General features: G+C 39.6%; 3 protein-coding genes across 5 annotated transcripts; 1 reads left to right on the forward strand and 2 right to left on the reverse strand.

Moving 5' to 3' along the window:
* Window positions 1–18: 18 nt before the first annotated feature.
* Window positions 19–1,789, forward strand: LOC135350942 (ectonucleotide pyrophosphatase/phosphodiesterase family member 3-like). The gene is made up of 5 exons (XM_064549811.1): window positions 19–188; window positions 351–595; window positions 736–891; window positions 1,057–1,173; window positions 1,322–1,789. Exons 1-5 carry the CDS (start codon window positions 59–61, stop codon window positions 1,616–1,618), a joined length of 945 nt encoding a protein of 314 aa, XP_064405881.1. The 5' UTR covers window positions 19–58; the 3' UTR covers window positions 1,619–1,789.
* LOC135350940 (S-adenosylmethionine-dependent nucleotide dehydratase RSAD2-like) lies at window positions 1,621–9,290 on the reverse strand. Of its 3 annotated transcripts, none has more exons than XM_064549807.1 (5): window positions 8,763–9,290; window positions 7,141–7,302; window positions 6,701–6,930; window positions 5,194–5,376; window positions 1,621–3,005 (listed from the first exon to the last, which is right to left on the reverse strand). In XM_064549807.1, the coding sequence occupies exons 1-5, from the start codon at window positions 9,085–9,087 to the stop codon at window positions 2,841–2,843; spliced, it is 1,065 nt and encodes a 354-aa protein (XP_064405877.1). In that variant the 5' UTR covers window positions 9,088–9,290; the 3' UTR covers window positions 1,621–2,840. The 3 variants fall into 3 exon arrangements, with proteins under 3 accessions (XP_064405877.1, XP_064405876.1, XP_064405878.1); XM_064549806.1 differs by having other exon boundaries at window positions 8,739–9,279; XM_064549808.1 differs by lacking the exon at window positions 8,763–9,290 and adding an exon at window positions 7,506–8,697.
* A 122-nt stretch (window positions 9,291–9,412) lies between these two features.
* On the reverse strand, window positions 9,413–16,832 carry LOC135350946 (5-demethoxyubiquinone hydroxylase, mitochondrial-like). The gene is made up of 6 exons (XM_064549814.1): window positions 16,501–16,832; window positions 14,241–14,355; window positions 13,375–13,459; window positions 10,670–10,721; window positions 10,560–10,613; window positions 9,413–9,637 (listed from the first exon to the last, which is right to left on the reverse strand). Exons 1-6 carry the CDS (start codon window positions 16,744–16,746, stop codon window positions 9,560–9,562), a joined length of 630 nt encoding a protein of 209 aa, XP_064405884.1. The 5' UTR covers window positions 16,747–16,832; the 3' UTR covers window positions 9,413–9,559.
* Between the last annotated feature and the right edge of the window lie 23 nt (window positions 16,833–16,855).

Raw genomic sequence — 16,855 nt, forward strand, 5'->3', positions numbered from 1 at the left:
CATGCGCATCATGTGACTTTTCGTGGGTGGGGCTCATGTGCAAAAAGCTACAGGCGTAATGGCAAAGCTTCTTGTTACTTTGTTGTTGAGCTCCTTTGTATACTATGGTGAAGGAATCCCTATCAAAGATAAACCAGCTGGGTTTGGAACTGCTGAGTATGTTCTCATTATTGGTTGTGATGGATTTGGTGAGTTAGATTCTAGGAGTAGCAAAACAGCAAGTATAGTTATTGTGTTTCTATAATATTAAGAGAAGCTGGTGAAAGTATCTAGCCTATTAGTGTTTATCAGTATACATCTTGTATGCCATGCTGCATGGCACACTAAATTCATTAACGAGTTCTTTGCAGGAGGAATGTACTTAGAGAATGCCACCTCATTTTTGCCTAATGTGGATCGGTTCTATCAAGAGGGTGCTGTAACAACTCGAGCTAGAGACCAGATGCCGTCAGTTAGTGCCCCTAACTGGTCATCTATTATAACTGGGATGGGTCCTGACGAGTCAGGAGTTTCAGACAACAGCTGGGTTCCCAGTGATGACAACCCTCCCGACAGTGTAGTACTGGAGCTGCCTCCTATATCAGGAAAAGGAAAGGTGAATGATTTACATCTGTGCATGGGTGTAGAATCTACACATGGATTGATTAATTAACCAGTTTTTTATCTACATTGATAAACATCCACATTCAAAGGCACATGGGAGCCAGCCTCTATCAATAATGAATATCGATTTAGATACCTCAAACCATGTGGCATGCTGCTAAAGATCAGAACCCTGCCCTGAAGACAGCATCTGTAGAGTCTTGGGACTGGATCCATTACCTTGTGGAGCCCGACATCGTTGATTACGAGTTCAGAGGGAAAGAAAATGATTCTGCTTGTGCAGATGCTATATCTTGTCAGTGCTATTTCGTCAGTTTAATTTAATATGTACAAACTACCTACATAACGAAAATTAAAGCTATCTCTGGTGTCCGTTTATACTGTGTGTTATCTCTCTCACTGCATGCATGTAATGCGTTGTGTACAATTTGAGTCCTTAACATCCAGCTCCACTTAAGTGATATGATAGTTGCTCATCAGCCCAACCTGATGTTCATCCACTTTGACTCCATCGACGACGCAGGCCATGGCCACGGCTGGGGCAGTCCAGAATACTACAACGCAGTTAAGGTGAGGCTCTTATAGTTATTATTATAGCATGCAATTTTGGAACTTGTACGAGGATGAAAAAGAACAGTACTAAATACGTACAGAACAGACATACATGATGGTGTTGTATGTTCACTGAGCTCTAACAATTAACTTTTTACTGCTACAGAATGTTGACGGTTACATCGGCAAAATATTTCAGGCCTTGAACGACAGCAGGATTGTTGACAAAACACTCATCATATTGACAGCAGACCACGGAGGATATCGGTTTGGCCATGGGCTATTTGATGAGTCAAATATGTACATCCCTGCATTGTTCATGGGACCAGGAGTGAAGAAAGGCTACCAGATCAGTTCGTACACAACAGACAAGGACTTCGCTCCCACTGCTCTCAATGCACTTGGTCTCAAACCAGGGGATTTTATGGTGGGAAAAGTTGTGCAGGAAATGTATGGACAGTAAAAAGCAGTAAGATCTACACTAGTGACAGGGGGATTGGATTTTAACAATTAGAACCGTCAATAATTATTATGATTGTACATTAAAATTAATGTTGACTCACTTTATACGACAAGTTTTGTATTATGATTATGCCATGTGTAGTGTATATTATACAACATAAAATTAATTGTAGATACAGAAAGTTATGTTATAGTTAAACAATGGCCTCGAGTGGTATATTTGATTTACACGCGAGAGTAATCTGATAAACCACGAGGCGCAGCCGAGTTGGTTTATCTGATTACTCGAGCGTGTAAAGCAAATATACCACGAGAGGCCATAGGTTAACTGGCTTGTACTATGTTTAGAACTGTACTACTATGTTTAGCTACTTCCTGTCATGCTTCTTCAATGAATATGCTTATAACTACTGTTTGACGTCACTGTTGCTATAGCTATGCAATGAATTTGCTATTTTTTTAAAAAGCGATGGCTGATTCAAGCAAGCGTCTATGATTCAAGCAAGCAATTGTGAAGGCTGTGTTTCTGCATCTTTATAGAAGGCACTTCAAGAAAGTACACTGGTGCTACTTGTCTACAAAGAGTGCAAATGTACCCCAAAATATCATTCCACAAGCCTACTGTACTGGCCCAGTGCAGTGCAGTCTCTTTAGTCTGAGAAACACTTGGCAGTCTGGACCCTTCTTACTGCTCCTGGTCCCATGCAGCAATGTAATAAGCAGGTTGTGACAACCAATGTTGAAAGTTGAAAAAAAGCAACACAAACAACCAGTATCGTTCGATTCACGATCACGGAGTTCTTCCAAATTTGCCTCCTTTTTGGAACTATTCATCGCTCGAACTTGGCTCTTTTTATGTTGACTAAAATCATTAGTATAGTAGTCTGTTTTGTATTGAACTCTAATATTGCTAATATTGATTGAATTGAGTAGTGTGTCATTGTTTTAATTGAAACAGTGTGTCAATTTTGTTGCAAAGGTGGGATACTGTATTCAGTTCTCTTCAATCTATGGTTTGACCACAGCCATGGTATATGGCAGTTATACACTAGGGTATAACTGCCATATACCATGGCTGTGGTCAGACAGGTTGTATAAGTAGTATAAACTACAACTGAAGCCTTTGATCTTTGGTGCAACCATAGTACAAATATATATATACAGTCATTTAATTATACCTACGCTATTATATACAATGTTATAATTATTAATAATTATTATAGTCACCATTGTAGTTTCATATCGGCTTTACTCCAAACATAGCGACCCCCTCGTTTCTTGAACATAGCTTCATCAAAACCACTAAACTTGATGGCTTCCTCCACCCCCACATCCAGTATAGACTTAGATGGATCTTTCCTTCCTTGAGTGCAATCCAGAAATCTCATCTGCAAAAAACGTTATGTATTATTGATAAAAGCAACACACCTCCCCAAGTGTGCAACAAACTGGGGGAGACACTATTAGCTGCAACTTCTATTGTAAACAAGCTTCTGTACTTAGAATTACTACAGTAGACTCTCATTAATCCGATCACCCTTGGGACCATGCAGCTTGGCCGGAATAGCGAGGTGGCTGTATTTCAGAAAATAGCCGCGGCTATCTTACCTCGAATGTAATGACTTATTCTCCAGTTCTGTGTCGAGGATATTAAATCATTCTGCCATCCATTTAAGTGTAATCTGCCAAACCACACCCAAAACGTCATATCTGGCGTAATAATCGTATAAAATTACATTGAAAACTTATATAGTTTGGGGCAGCCAGTACTGGCCAGTATACGGAATAGCGAGTTGTCGTATTTCAGGGTGTTTTGTGCAGTAAACATCTATCTAGCAATTTGTGCCAAACCAAATGGCCACTGTAGAGCCGGAATAGCGAAAACAATTGTGAAGGCTAAATTGCTTTCCTTTAGCTCTTCACGAACTGTATATGCATATACAGTGGACTCTCGTTAATCTGGTCACCCTTAATTGGGGCAGTGCAGCTTGGCTGGAATAGCGAGGTGGCCGCATTTCCGTGGCTAAAAACAATCGAATCTCGAATCTAATGACTAATTTTGCGGTTCTGTCCCGAGGAAATGAATGAATCATTATGCTCTCTATTTAACAATTTTATCTACCAAACCACACCCAAAACGTCAATGTACCTAGTTTGGGACAGTATACGGAGTAGCGAGTGGCTGTTGTGCAGTAAAAATCTAGCTAGCAATCCGTGCCTAAGGTGGCCGTACTTCAGAGAGTCGGAATAGCGAGTCTACTGTACTATGCATATACGATATAGACATAATTATTTATCTTAAGCCCCGTTTACACGAATCTCTCTGCTTCTTGGTTCATAACCACGCCCAGATACAATCAACACCAGGCCTAGTTGTCGGCCTAGCTAGAATCAACTCGGCCTGGAATCGAGGCTATATTGGAACTTGACCAGGCGTTCTTTCAGATAACAACGACTGGTCCCAAGGCTAGTTAGAGCTTTGTTGTCAAATAAAAGCGAGCAAAAACTAAGAAGCTTGAACTTGCACATAGGCAGGTAGCTAGCTAACTACACGCGGCCTTTATTCGAGGTACCCTCCGTACTTACATGATCCCGTACGTACCAGAGGAGGTACGACACGGTTACATGACCAGCCAAAAGGATTATGAATCTCATTAACTTGTGCATGAATATCATTCAAGACTGTGTACTTTGATAGTGGATTTGGTTTGGCGTGTATCTTTCAAGAAATACACTTGATGTTTCTAAGATCAGGATGGTTGATTGCTGGGCTTATACTGATGTGAAATAGCTTTTCAACCAGTTTCAACCACTTAGATTTTGAGATATTTTTTTAGTGTAATTCTGTTTTAGGGTATTTAAGTATTCTGTGCCTGCATTCAGGGTAGGATCACTGCCAACATCTGAGCCTTGGTTCTTACAACAAATCTAATCTCTACTTGTAAAACTCTAGCTACTAGCCAGCAACAAATTCACTGAGTTTTATGCTCTCAACTTGTTTCTTTATGGCGCTTACTTGCCACCAGTTGAATGCATTTTTAACGACTTCTTTGTCTTTCTTGCCTCAATCAAGACATACCAGCCACGTGAGGTTAACCGCGTGTCGTACCTCCTCTGATCCCGTACCAAAAACAGTGGAAAAGGGTCACTACAATAGAAAGCTAGAATTGTAACTTTTTGTTGCTCTGCATTTGTTAGCTGAATCCCGGGATCCTACTCCAAGCCGGATCGAGTCATACTTCTCTGAGACTCCAGGATTCGTTGCTATGATCCTAGACTAGGACCTAGTCCACTGTGCATGCCTCATGACAGTCATGTACCACTGTTCTCAATGTTTCAGCATGTCTCCAGTCTGGTTTAGTTTTATTGCTCCTGAGTTGCTGTGCTAGACAGCTCAGTCATACGTACATATGCGTCACTACATGCACTGCATTAATCATGTTACAAGCCGAGGGTTTGCACTTTAGTACTCTAGTTTGTTATGTTGCTGTAGCAAAATTATAGCTTGACTATATTTTCGTATGTACTTCAGTAGTTAAACTGCTGTCATCTGACCTGTCACTTATATTCACTCACATATTCATCGAGAATGAGGTACGAGTCTTTCATTGTTGAGTTGGACTCTGGCACCAATTGTCGCACACTTCTGTGTCTCCCAAGGAAGCTTTCAAACTTCTTTTCACTAATGACGAAGGACTCAGCGTGTCTAATGGCATCAGGCCCTGTATTCTCCCCACCAATCAATAGGCACTGAAATACCTGTAAATATTATGAAAGAGAAGATGACATTGATTAATTACTGTGAAACTTGGACTGTTCACTCTATTCTGCTGTGTTGAATCACATGGGTCCATATAGTTGGTTGAATAACAAGAGAATGGTCAAGAGTCGACGGTCTTAATTACAAAGCTGTTTACTGGAGGGTTTTAATTGTATTCTAATTATGCATGGTAGTTAAAATCTTTGACTCCTGACCATCCTCGTTGTGACTATTCGCTAACGATGTAGCTATATTATCGTATAACTGTAAAATTTGGCGGGTACAGTATTACTAGACATTTTGATGGTGAAAAACCTTTGCGAATGAGCCAAATCAGCAGAAAATTTGACCCTTTGCGATCTAACTATTGCGTTCTGGCAAGGTAATAATTTTTAGGTTTTGCAGATTTTATTGTTGCAAATTGATTAACCATCGCAAAGTTCGCAAATGTTTGATGCTTGCAAAACATTCTAGTAATACGGTATACGTATCATATTTGGCGAATAAGCCATTTGAACCGCGTCTCAGGCGTGGCTAACTAGTTAAATTGACGGTTGTAATTTGGTAAAATCATGGATAGAACAGTAAGAGAGATTGGAAACGACCAGGCCGCCCTGTGTAAATGGGTTTTAGTTTTTATCGTACTCCGGTGGTATTTCAACTGTTTCTAGCTCTCCTATCCACTAGCGATCACTCAGGGGCTAGGAGATACTTGCAACAGCTCTAAGTCCGTTGTTTTTACTCAGTTTTTAAGTTTTGTTAATTGAATTACTCTATGTCAACTTTTCTCTTTCCCTGCTGTGAAGCCGAAGCAGCAAAAGACATCGCTTGACTTGGTTATTATGTATCTAAGTACTATATAGAATAGTTTCATGCTATAGATAAGCTGTACTGTTCATAAACGTTTGCAGTATCCTTCAAACTGCTTTAGTATACTTCTAGACACACCACGGGCCTTGGCCTCTCACGACTTCATAGTAAGGGCTATTCTTCCTTGTATAGCATTTATTTGTCTAGTAATAGTGGCTGCGCTGCGTTGCTTAGTCAACCTTTTAGAGCTAGATTCTCTTTACTTTTTAGAATAATCAACATTAAAAGTTATCAATTTCACCATTTCTATGTACAGCACATTGTATGGCAGCAAGACAGGTAATGAGCATGCTGACTATAAATATAGTCCTTTGTAGTTTTAGCCACACCCTAAACGCGGAGTGTTTCTCACGCAAAGATTGTCGTTTCCAATCCCTTTACTGTTCTATCCATGGTAAAATCCACCAAATTTTCCAGTTATACGGTACCATACAAACTTCAGCAGTTACACACCTTCCAGCGTACTGGGTTGAGATCTAGTATCTCCTGGCTCATGTCTTCCTCCCAATTGTGCGTGTTCACCACAGTGTTTATCTTGAAAGCCACACGGTATATTTTACACCAATCCCTGACAAGAGCCAGTGATGCCAGATGATGACATTTCGGCTGATGTCTGCCAATAACTCTGTTGGTTTCTTCATCAAAACTATCACAAGATATGGCCAAAATATCGAGGTATTCACCTAGATGACGGCATAATTATATAAACAACAGTATCGGAATCTTCTGCACACAGTTACATGTTACATTGTGTACAGTCGGCAACGTACAGCGACACATTGTTTTAAGCCGTAAATATACAAAGCAACCAGCACCGAAAAACGAAGATACACACTGCCACAAGCTAGCATGCACCGATATGTTTGTACTAGATGATGATAGGAAGTACTTACCATACTCTATGAACCAGTCTTCTGTGATCAGGCTTCCGTTGCTAACAATGGTTACACTGGGTAGTCCTAGGTTCATCTTACTGTAGCGCACCAGCTCACCAACATACTGCCCGTTGTCTTTGAGAAACGGTTCCCCACCACTGAAGTTGATCTTTTTCATACCTGCAACATGAATATAGATTGTGTGTACGTACAGAGCACAATTAACTGATCAAAGAAATGAGTGCTGTAAGCTGTGCTGTGCTAATACCCTCTCGCCATGTTTTGCTATTGCTTAAAAACTTATTAGTCAAAGAATGTTAGAAGAGGTAATTAAAGCACTAAGTACTACCCTCGGCTGGAGTGGTAATACAAAAGCAACAAACCTTAAATTATACGGTATCAGCCGCATATGTACAGAGCACTTAGCACACTACAGAAATGTGGTTAGACGATAGTGAATCTGCATTCTAAGAGCATATAAAAGAAAATTAAACTCACTATCTAGTACACGTAGCTAGCATAATTCAAATGTGGGCGGAAGAATAATATGTAAATTTGCATGAAGTGCTACATTCATCCACCTGCATTTGAATTCTGCTCTTTTGCTTTTGCATACCTTCTCTTCTTTTATATGCCCTTGGCAATACTGTGCATAGCTCATATGCTCCTGTTACTGTTGATCGCAATTTTTGACAATGAAGTATTCCACACAGTCATTTATAAGAAAAACAGAAGCCTATCTGATGGCTTGATAAAAGATTAATTTATAGAAGTATGTAGAGCAAAAGTTGTGCACAGCGATCAGGTCACGTTGAGATTTTGGCGGAGAAAAAAAAGGACGGCGGACATTGCTCAATCGAACTAGTGGCTCTGGTTGATGCAGACCTCAAAGTTGGAGCTAGGATGTGTTAGTGATTGTACTGAGGACACTTGAGCTCCATTCTACAGCTCAGAAGGCCCTTTTTCAAGCGTTCTACTCATAAAGCTACACAATGATTCTTAAATGCCGATTTGTGATATTTCAATCATCACCTACAATCATTCTAGCTCCGCCCAGCTACTTCTGACACAACCCAACATTATTGAATGTGATAAATCAGAGTGATGAATATGCGTAGCGAGGTTGCACTCCAGTGTATCCCTAGTTAAAAAAGGGGGTGGATCTGCAATGAGGTCAGATAGGCATGCAGCGTTGCAGCTCTTTTCTGACTCTAGTAGCTAACAAACAGCTAGCGCTTTAGTGCAAGGCTAACGAATAGAAAGTTTGTGCAAACAGATGATGCCATGAAAGATTCTGAAGAGATTTGCAACAGCCTTCACTGTGAGTCAAACTAGCCATAACTCGAGAAAAAAGCTTATCCACGAATCAAAATCCATGAGAACATGGTTAGAAGCTAGTCTCACGAGCAACCGTCTAGGGGGGAGAGGGAGGACATCTGGTCGAAGTGGCCGCTTTTTGCTACACCTCGCTGCACAATCTTTAATATACCATGGATATACTGATGATATATTGAATGATCAAACTTTAATTGAGTAGTCTAGAGTACGGAAAAATCTACAGAGTATAGATCTTCATGAATATTGAATGCATGTAGATTTTAATAGTTGTAACGAACCTGCATCTTTTAACATTTCCAGACCTTTTTTGGCGTCGTAGATCGGGAGCACAAAGCTGGTCTTGGCCGTGTGGAAACAAAACCCGCAGTTGTAGTTGCACTGTCTTGTGAAGTGATAGTTTACACTCAGTGGAGTAGATTTTTTTCTGCTTGGATCCAGCATATGATGGGCGGCCTGCTTTAAAACTACGACTACATCAGTACCAACAACCTTAACCAAGATAATGATTGCAATAATGATTGCAATAATGATTGCAATGAGCAGATACCGGTAATCAGACTGAAGATGCTGAATGTTAAATATACTGACTGCCGTGAGAAACCATCCTTGATTTACTTCTGGGAGCATGGTGTTTATAGCCTCTATACATGTAGTTCTAAATCTACACTCAACTTTCTAGCTAGAATTAGCCACTGACTTAAACACATGGACTGCCTTTTAATATCAGCTGCTCAGTACTGTTTCTCTGAAATTCAATCAGATCATGTAGATCACATTGTACCTACAGCTGTAATAGTAAGTTCTAAGTAATGCATGTGTTATGATAGATTTATTACTGTGATTAAATTTAACACCCACTAAATGCATGCTTATCAACTTTTCAGTCTCCTTGCGCCCCACAAAATCTGCATTTATGGAGAAACTGCAATTGGCTTCTAACTACATGTACTACTAATAGGCTTCTAACTAACCATTTCATAGTGACATAACATAATAATAATTATTATTATGTTATAAACATGTAGGTATGCATGCATGAGAGCAGGATTGCCTATAATCCACAATAATCATGATATTCAAACAAAGGAATCTATTATGTCTATAATCGTTCAGATAGCCACACAGCGAACATATAACTGGTCTTCACCAACTGAGTTAAGGAATCGGTCATCAGTGTCTAAATCAAATGAGAAATTAAATAATCACAAAACTCATATTGTTCAGACAGCCGCCTGCTTAATTATGCAAAGAATTCCGAATTCTGGTACAGTTATAGGCACTGGAAACAATCAATGCATACCAGCTCCAGCACAGTGCAGTAAAGTGTAGATGGGTTTATAGCTGTAAACCACCCGACCTGATAGGATAGCCCCAAGGGAGAGGTGTGATTTACAGCCATAAGCCTCTGTTTTCTCAATCATAACAATTCTACTCGAAACACCATTATTGTACTTTTACTGCCTATGCCTAAAGGTAATGGGCCATATTTTCTCTCGGCCCTGAGGTACCAATTACAATGTATATGACATCTACGTATAAATTATATAAGGTTACGGCAAACTGTTTCTCATTAATAATTATCATGAGCTGGATCAAGATCTAGAGCAGCTAAAATGAGCTGGAAATCTAGCAGTCATTTCATGGCTAGAATATAAACTTTTTAGCTTATGTGCATGCAGTCTACATGCACAAGTAGAGATATCTAAAAAAAGGCTACTGAAAGCTTACAAGAGGCTGTTTCCTTGGATCTGTCAGCCATTTTAAGTACATATTTTAGTTTTATGAGAGTTTCCTGGCCTGGAATGAAAAAACGCTTCGTGTAGCCCTCCAGAATGGTAAGAAGTATCCTATAAGAGCAAGACACACAGAGCTAGAAGTATTTTTGGAAGTTTAAAATGACTGATGTATTAGTTTGTTTTGTTTCTAGTAACTTAGTTTCACAAAAATCATTATATGAATATTCATGAGCAAACTATTTACCAGCAGTTCTTTTATCAGTGCAAACAATCACCTTTACTATCTAGGTTTATAGGCTATTGTAAATGTATACAAGGAATACTACATTCCAGTAATCGATTGTAGCTAGGCAACATACATACCTCAGTAGAAGGCTCAATCTCCATACCACCCTCATCCCTGCAATTGCTGATACCCTGAAAAACAACATTAATGAACAGGTGCACAGGTGCACAAAAGGCTAGGAACTCACTTCTAGTAGTTGCTGATCTCCTAGGTTATTGGCTATGAGCTCTCTCAGCTGACTGAAAAACCGCGATACTATTCTTATCGATTGTAATTTAACCTAAAACCTCACATGGGGTTATGTGAACTTAACAATTCAGCATGAGATAACATGTACGATGCACCATTCATGGAAATAACTCATGAAGCGCTAAACCCTCGGCGTGGTTTGCATTATTATGGCTACCATATAGCTAGTAATTTTCGTGGGGTAAAATATTCGTTCAACTCAAAAAACGATGGTTTTCGTGAGTAAACATTTCGTTTAGTCTCATGGCCTGCACTGCATTCCTACATTCCGATAAGCCACGCCTACCTTAAATTTCGTGAAAGTCAGCTTGCCCACGAAAATAACGAATATTTTACCCTCACGAGAATTACCCGCTATACACTATGTACGTATGTGAAGAAGTAGGTGATGAAGCCTATAGCGGCCAATATAAACATGTGCTGTTTTTGATATGAATCTCACTCACAGTTTGAGCAAAGTTTTGGAAATAGCATACTGCAGTTGTAGGTCATGCATTAGGGGCTAGCAGATTCAGCAAAGAAACTAAGTGTTCATTACTGAGCCAGCTTTGCACGCTCTATTCTATTAGTGTGCATTTTATACTCAGTCTATTTATTTAGAAGTGTATTGAAATAGATGTGTATAAGCCATGGCTAGCTAGTGCAAGTAAGTTCTTACTTTTGTTAAAACAAAATCTGACATGATAGAAGTTAATAGCTTGTTGTTATCGATGCTGTACAGGGTTTTGCAGAATTCTTGCAACAGGGCTAAACAGACACAGCAATGACTTCAATATATGGAAGTCAACTGCTGACTTTTATTATTATACATGTTCAGGTATCTAATTGACCTGGAGCCTAAGAGAGCATCAGCTTATTCACAATTAAGGTTAGGGTATTGTGATCACTCATGAATATTCATGAGTTTAATTCTGTCAGCTTTTTCTCTTTTGCAGGTTCTAAGAAGTCTGCTGTACTTATATTGTATGATTATCAACTCTATTGCTATTGTTTTGTGTAAGAATGCCATGATTATGAAGATGCATGAATGAGAAAAGTGGGCATCAAAACCGCAAGTACATAGACTATTTTTGCGTCAATTTATAAGAGCAGTAAGTACTTTCAGCAAGCTTTATTGGTATCTATATGTAGCTAAGTACCTTCCAGAGGGCCAGACGAAGAGATATTCGTTGTAAAACTTCATATAGGCGAGTAAAAGCTAAGAGTAGACGGTAAGTATCTAAAAATACACTTGATTTTCGATAAACAGGAGGCTAGCTCCAACCAGATTGACTTTTTTCAAAATTTCTCTTCGTCTGGCCCTGCCCCTACCTTTCTTTAATTAGATAGAGCCTTCAGTTGAAGATTCCCGGGTTTATCCATGCTAAAAATTGATGCAAGAAAACTCCAGTACAACTTGTCTGATGCTACACTAAAAACATATAGCGATAATGATATTCATACTCCATAAATATCGCGGGGGCGAAACACAATACCCTAACCTTAAGGTGGCGGGTGGTGCACCATGGAAATGCTGATAAGCTTATCAGGGTGTTTTTTGTTTATCAACTGTTCCGGTACGCGGTATCATTGAAAAGAGCAACATTTCTGCACACAGTTGAAGCATTGACATTCAAATTGTCTTGTCACCAACTTCACGAAATTTCCACCTGGTGCACTATCCGCCACCTTAAATCTTGTCAGGATGTTCTCCTGATCTTGTGAATAAGCTGATGCTCTCTTAGGCTCACAGGACATCTTTCAATTCAATTATAGCTATTCAAATGAAAGCACCGCAGGTGCTGATGCCTCGGTGGAGATGCCAAAGCTACATAACATAAAGCTATTATAATAGCTTTCATCAAGAGTTCATTCCTAATGAACTCTTGCTTTCATGCACATGCAAACTCAAAGAGTGGGTAATGATCGACCATGATTGTTGTTAAAAACGATCGATGCCAAAAGTTCAAGTCTAAAATTAATGGCTGCCGTCTGCAGAGCCTTGCAGCTCTCTTCTCACTCTTGCAGCTAGCGTTCTAGTGCAGAGCTAACTACTAAGTAGAGTAGCAACATTCGGTAAACAAGTTTGGCTACGTGCTCTTCTAAAGGCTACAATGGCATTCCAAGTAAGCAAAACTTGGCATAACTCGAGAACAAAGCATTACTTTGCAAATCCACGAATTAAGATCCTAGTAAACATGACTAGAAGCCTATAGAAACTCTTACTTGCACTTGATTTATCCTTGAGCAGCTGTAGCAGTCTACACAGACACACAAACACACTACCATATACCCCGCTTGCGCATGCGCACCGAGGCATAATAATTATACACATACCAGGGTGTCATACACGATTTTGAATTAGAGAGGGGGCTTTGAAACATCACCAGAACACTAAAAAAAGGTCAACAGTTATTTCAATACCCTACCGGCTATGGACACTCAAATACAACCGAGTACCTGAATGCAAATTTTAGGGGGGGGGGGAGAAGGAAATTAGAACCAGAGGAGGGATATAATTATGTCCCTCCCCTGTATGAGCAGTATGACACCCTGCATACAGAAACTACAGATTGACAGATGCACCAGCGGCCACCTATATGTGCCTCGGAATTATAATTATACAGGCTTACAGCAAATTAATAAACACTACATGTACTGTACCTGTTGTAATGACTTGATGTGGCTTCTTGTATTGCAATTGTGCATCTTACTGCAGTCCTTTCACTAAGAAATGTACTCCCCACACCTGCATCATAACAGAGGGCAATCACCACTGCAACTACTAATGTGCAATCATACTGACATAGACAATCATGTAGCTGACCGCAAATCGAACGCTCAATGAAATTTACCTACTACGTGCTAGAAATTTATGCGCTATACGCTATCAAGAGTATATGATAGAGAAGAGAGTATTGAACGTAGGCATACTGTAACATCAGATGTATACAGAGAGTAAAGTGACTTCCTGTATCTGTCATGGGTAAGATTACATCACCCACACTTGGATTGGTCAGTGTACAAATTCCAAGCTCCATAAAATAGACACCATGTATTATATGAGAACAGCCTTTTGGCCGCTATAGAGAGGTGGTATTTGTTGCTCAAGAGATTTCGATTGCATGCCAACCACATGTATGTTCTATGAGTCAATTCCTGTTACAAATGAATCTTAGCTTTACAACGGCTTTTCTAGCTCATATACAAGCTTTGAAAAGGCTGTAGGGACGAGCTACAGGTAGGTTCACGATTATGAAAATAATGCTATCTCAGCAATAATTTTCTGCTGAGTGTGGCCGCATGTCTGTTCTGGGAGGTTATTTTCTACTGCTAAAGCTGATTGGGGGACTAAAAAGGTTGAACAGAGTAGAGAGGTGGCCGTTCCTGAGAGGTTGCTTTACGTCATTGTTGTTTCAATCCTTACCTGAGTTCCAGGCCGTTTTATAGCAGGTGGTTGCTCTTCGGAGGTGGTCGTTAATGGAGGTTACACTGTATACCTAAAAAACCACAAAACACGTAATACTCACCTAGAGTAAACCCAGCAATATCCCAAAGAGGAAGTAACAGACTTGGTCGAACTCTTCTGTGTTTAACTTCATTTTCAAAGAATCCAGCATTGTTTTCTTTGAGTTGATGTCTTCGCTGAAAAAGACCATTATTACGACACACTCAATAAACTACTTCTTACTATGTAAGTAGTATGCACCTCCCTCAACACCATTTAATTACAGTGGTGAATAAATATAACAAGAAAAAAATTCCTAGTTTATAGTTTATAGCGTCTACATGTATGTTGGATGTTGGAGTGGCGTTTAGCAAATTAATAGTAGTCATTCCACGCGAGGCTACCGTAAAATTCTAATCAAGGTTAAAAAAAAATAATTTTGTCTTCGGCACACAAATAGACAGGAGCCTCAACTGCTACGTTGAAATTACAGGATAAATAGCTTTGATATGGCTTCATTTGGCGCTCAATTTAGAACCAAACTGTTTAAGTTGGTGCTAAGATTAGAGTGGCCCCTAAATTAGTATAGTCGCATGTTGTGCTATTATTCACTGTGATTCATACAGTGATTAATTGCGTATCAGTAATTGTACGTCGTCAAGGCAGTAATTGCATGTCGTCATTAACAACGTGCAATTACTGCCTTGACGACCGCACATTTAAATAACGGCCGTGGCAAATTTTTTTTACTGAAACTGCAGCTAAAAATGTCCTTAAAACTGCATCACAAACGAGTAACAATCAATAGTATGGCTACTCGTGCAATAAGGGATTAATAGCACTCATAACAAGCACTGGCAAGGTTCCTTGCCATTGCTTGTTACTCGTGCTATTAATCCCATATTGCACTCTTAGCCATACTATTAATTATACTAATCGTATGATGTGCTACTAATGACTGGAGAGTGTACAGCAATTAATCCCGTATCACATCCGGTTTAGTAATTGCACATTGTCAATTTACCTGTCAAGTAATTGCACGCTGTCAATGACAACGTATTGTTTTCGAATAACGGCCGCGGCCGAAAATGTTAATAAAAACTGTCATCACACACGATTAGAAATCAATAGTATGGTTACTCGTGCAATAAGGGATTAATAGCACTCATAACCAGTCTACTAATAGTACAGAAGAGTGCAATATGGACGAGTAACAACCAATGGCAAGGCTTCTAATTTAAGGCGTAGTTGAGTGCATGCGATTTACTTTGCCAGTGCTGTTATACTTGATGCTATTAATCACTTATTGCACAAGTAACCATACTGTTGCAGTTCTCTGCAGTTTAATAACATTTTCAGTCGCGGCTGTTATTCAAAACAAATACGTTGTCAGTCGACAGCATGCAATTACTTGACAAGTATAATTGCACGCTGTCAATGACGACGAGCGTGCTAAGCTAGATACCAAGTCTACAAAGGCGCCCAGTTTTTCGTTGGCGCACAAATAGAATGGAGAAAAATTACGTTAGCTTTAGATGGCGCTTTAGATGGCGCTTCATTTAGAGCGTCGGCTAATTCAAATTATAAATGGTGCATTTGTTGCACCATTAGAGATACATCATAACATGTATGACTGTTTACTTACTGCACTAAGAGTAAAATGACGCATTTATTAATTACTGTAGTCCTATTTTTCATCTGACACTAAACCTTAATTAGTATAATTAATAGTATGGCTAAGAATGCAATATGGGATTAATAGCACGAGTAACAAGCAATTAATGGCAAGGATACTAATTGCACGAGGCGTAGCCGAGTGCTATTAACCTTGCCAGTACTTGTTATGAATCCCTTATTGCACTCTTAGCCATACTATTGATTGTTAATCGTTTGTGATGCAGTTTTAAGGACATTTTTAGCTGCAGTTTCAGTAAAAAAATTAGCCGCGGCCGTTATTCGAATGTGCGGTCGTCAAGGCAGTAATTGCACGTCGTTAATGATGACGTGCAATTACTGCCTTGACGACGTGCAATTACTGATACGCGATTAATCACTGTACGAATCACAGTGAATAATACGACAACATGCGATTATCATAATAATTATTATACTTGTACATTATTTTGCTGCAAATCCGCTAAGAGTAATAACAAAGAAAAGAGAAATCTGAAAAAGATCATTTGTGTGCTTTTGAACATTTTAAAGGTGCCCCAAGAGAGAGAAATTGGGTGTACCTAGCTACTCAACTGTCCTTATCCTCGTTCCCAGGTTGATTTTCTTTAACGACTTGGCCTGGGGACGAGGCTAAACCTCAATGATGGGAACTACCACGTCATTGTCACCTTTAATGCCTCCACTTTTGATCTCGATCTCCCATTCATTAGAGCTTTTCCTGCACACACCATAACAGCAGCATGCTCCCCAGCATGGTTTACTCTCACCATCTTCTCCACGCTGCCATGAACACGGGACCGATTGCCCTCACAACTAACAACTGCTGTAGTGGTATGTGCAAGGCGACATGACAACACACGGCAGGAGGGAGTCCTACTGGTACTGGTGAGGAGAACTGCTCTGAAACATGACATCTTTCTTTATACGAATCTAGGTGGTGGATCCATTACCAATTTAATACCAGACCAGTCAAGCTGTCATCAATCATTATTCAAATCTAGGTAGTGCATCCATTACCAATTA

The sequence above is a fragment of the Halichondria panicea genome, chromosome 17 (genome assembly GCF_963675165.1).
Source record: "Halichondria panicea chromosome 17, odHalPani1.1, whole genome shotgun sequence".
In the NCBI taxonomy this organism is placed as follows: Eukaryota; Metazoa; Porifera; class Demospongiae; order Suberitida; family Halichondriidae; genus Halichondria; species Halichondria panicea.

Excerpts from the sequence above, each read along its gene's own strand:
- LOC135350942 (XM_064549811.1), top strand. The coding sequence starts at position 59 with ATGGCAAAGCTTCTTGTTACTTTGTTGTTGAGCTCCTTTGTATACTAT. Across the intron at positions 596-735 it reads CTATATCAGGAAAAGGAAAG|ATACCTCAAACCATGTGGCA; the intron begins GTGAATGATTTA and ends ATATCGATTTAG. Across the intron at positions 1,174-1,321 it reads AATACTACAACGCAGTTAAG|AATGTTGACGGTTACATCGG; the intron begins GTGAGGCTCTTA and ends TTACTGCTACAG.
- LOC135350940 (XM_064549806.1), bottom strand. The coding sequence starts at position 9,087 with ATGCTCCCAGAAGTAAATCAAGGATGGTTTCTCACGGCAGTCAGTATA. Across the intron at positions 5,377-6,700 it reads TCAACCCAGTACGCTGGAAG|GTATTTCAGTGCCTATTGAT; the intron begins GTGTGTAACTGC and ends TAATATTTACAG. Across the intron at positions 3,006-5,193 it reads ACCTCATTCTCGATGAATAT|ATGAGATTTCTGGATTGCAC; the intron begins GTGAGTGAATAT and ends CGTTTTTTGCAG.
- LOC135350946 (XM_064549814.1), bottom strand. The coding sequence starts at position 16,746 with ATGTCATGTTTCAGAGCAGTTCTCCTCACCAGTACCAGTAGGACTCCC. Across the intron at positions 10,722-13,374 it reads ACATCAAGTCATTACAACAG|TCAGCTGAGAGAGCTCATAG; the intron begins GTACAGTACATG and ends GCGGTTTTTCAG. Across the intron at positions 10,614-10,669 it reads GAGATCAGCAACTACTAGAA|GGTATCAGCAATTGCAGGGA; the intron begins GTGAGTTCCTAG and ends GTTGTTTTTCAG.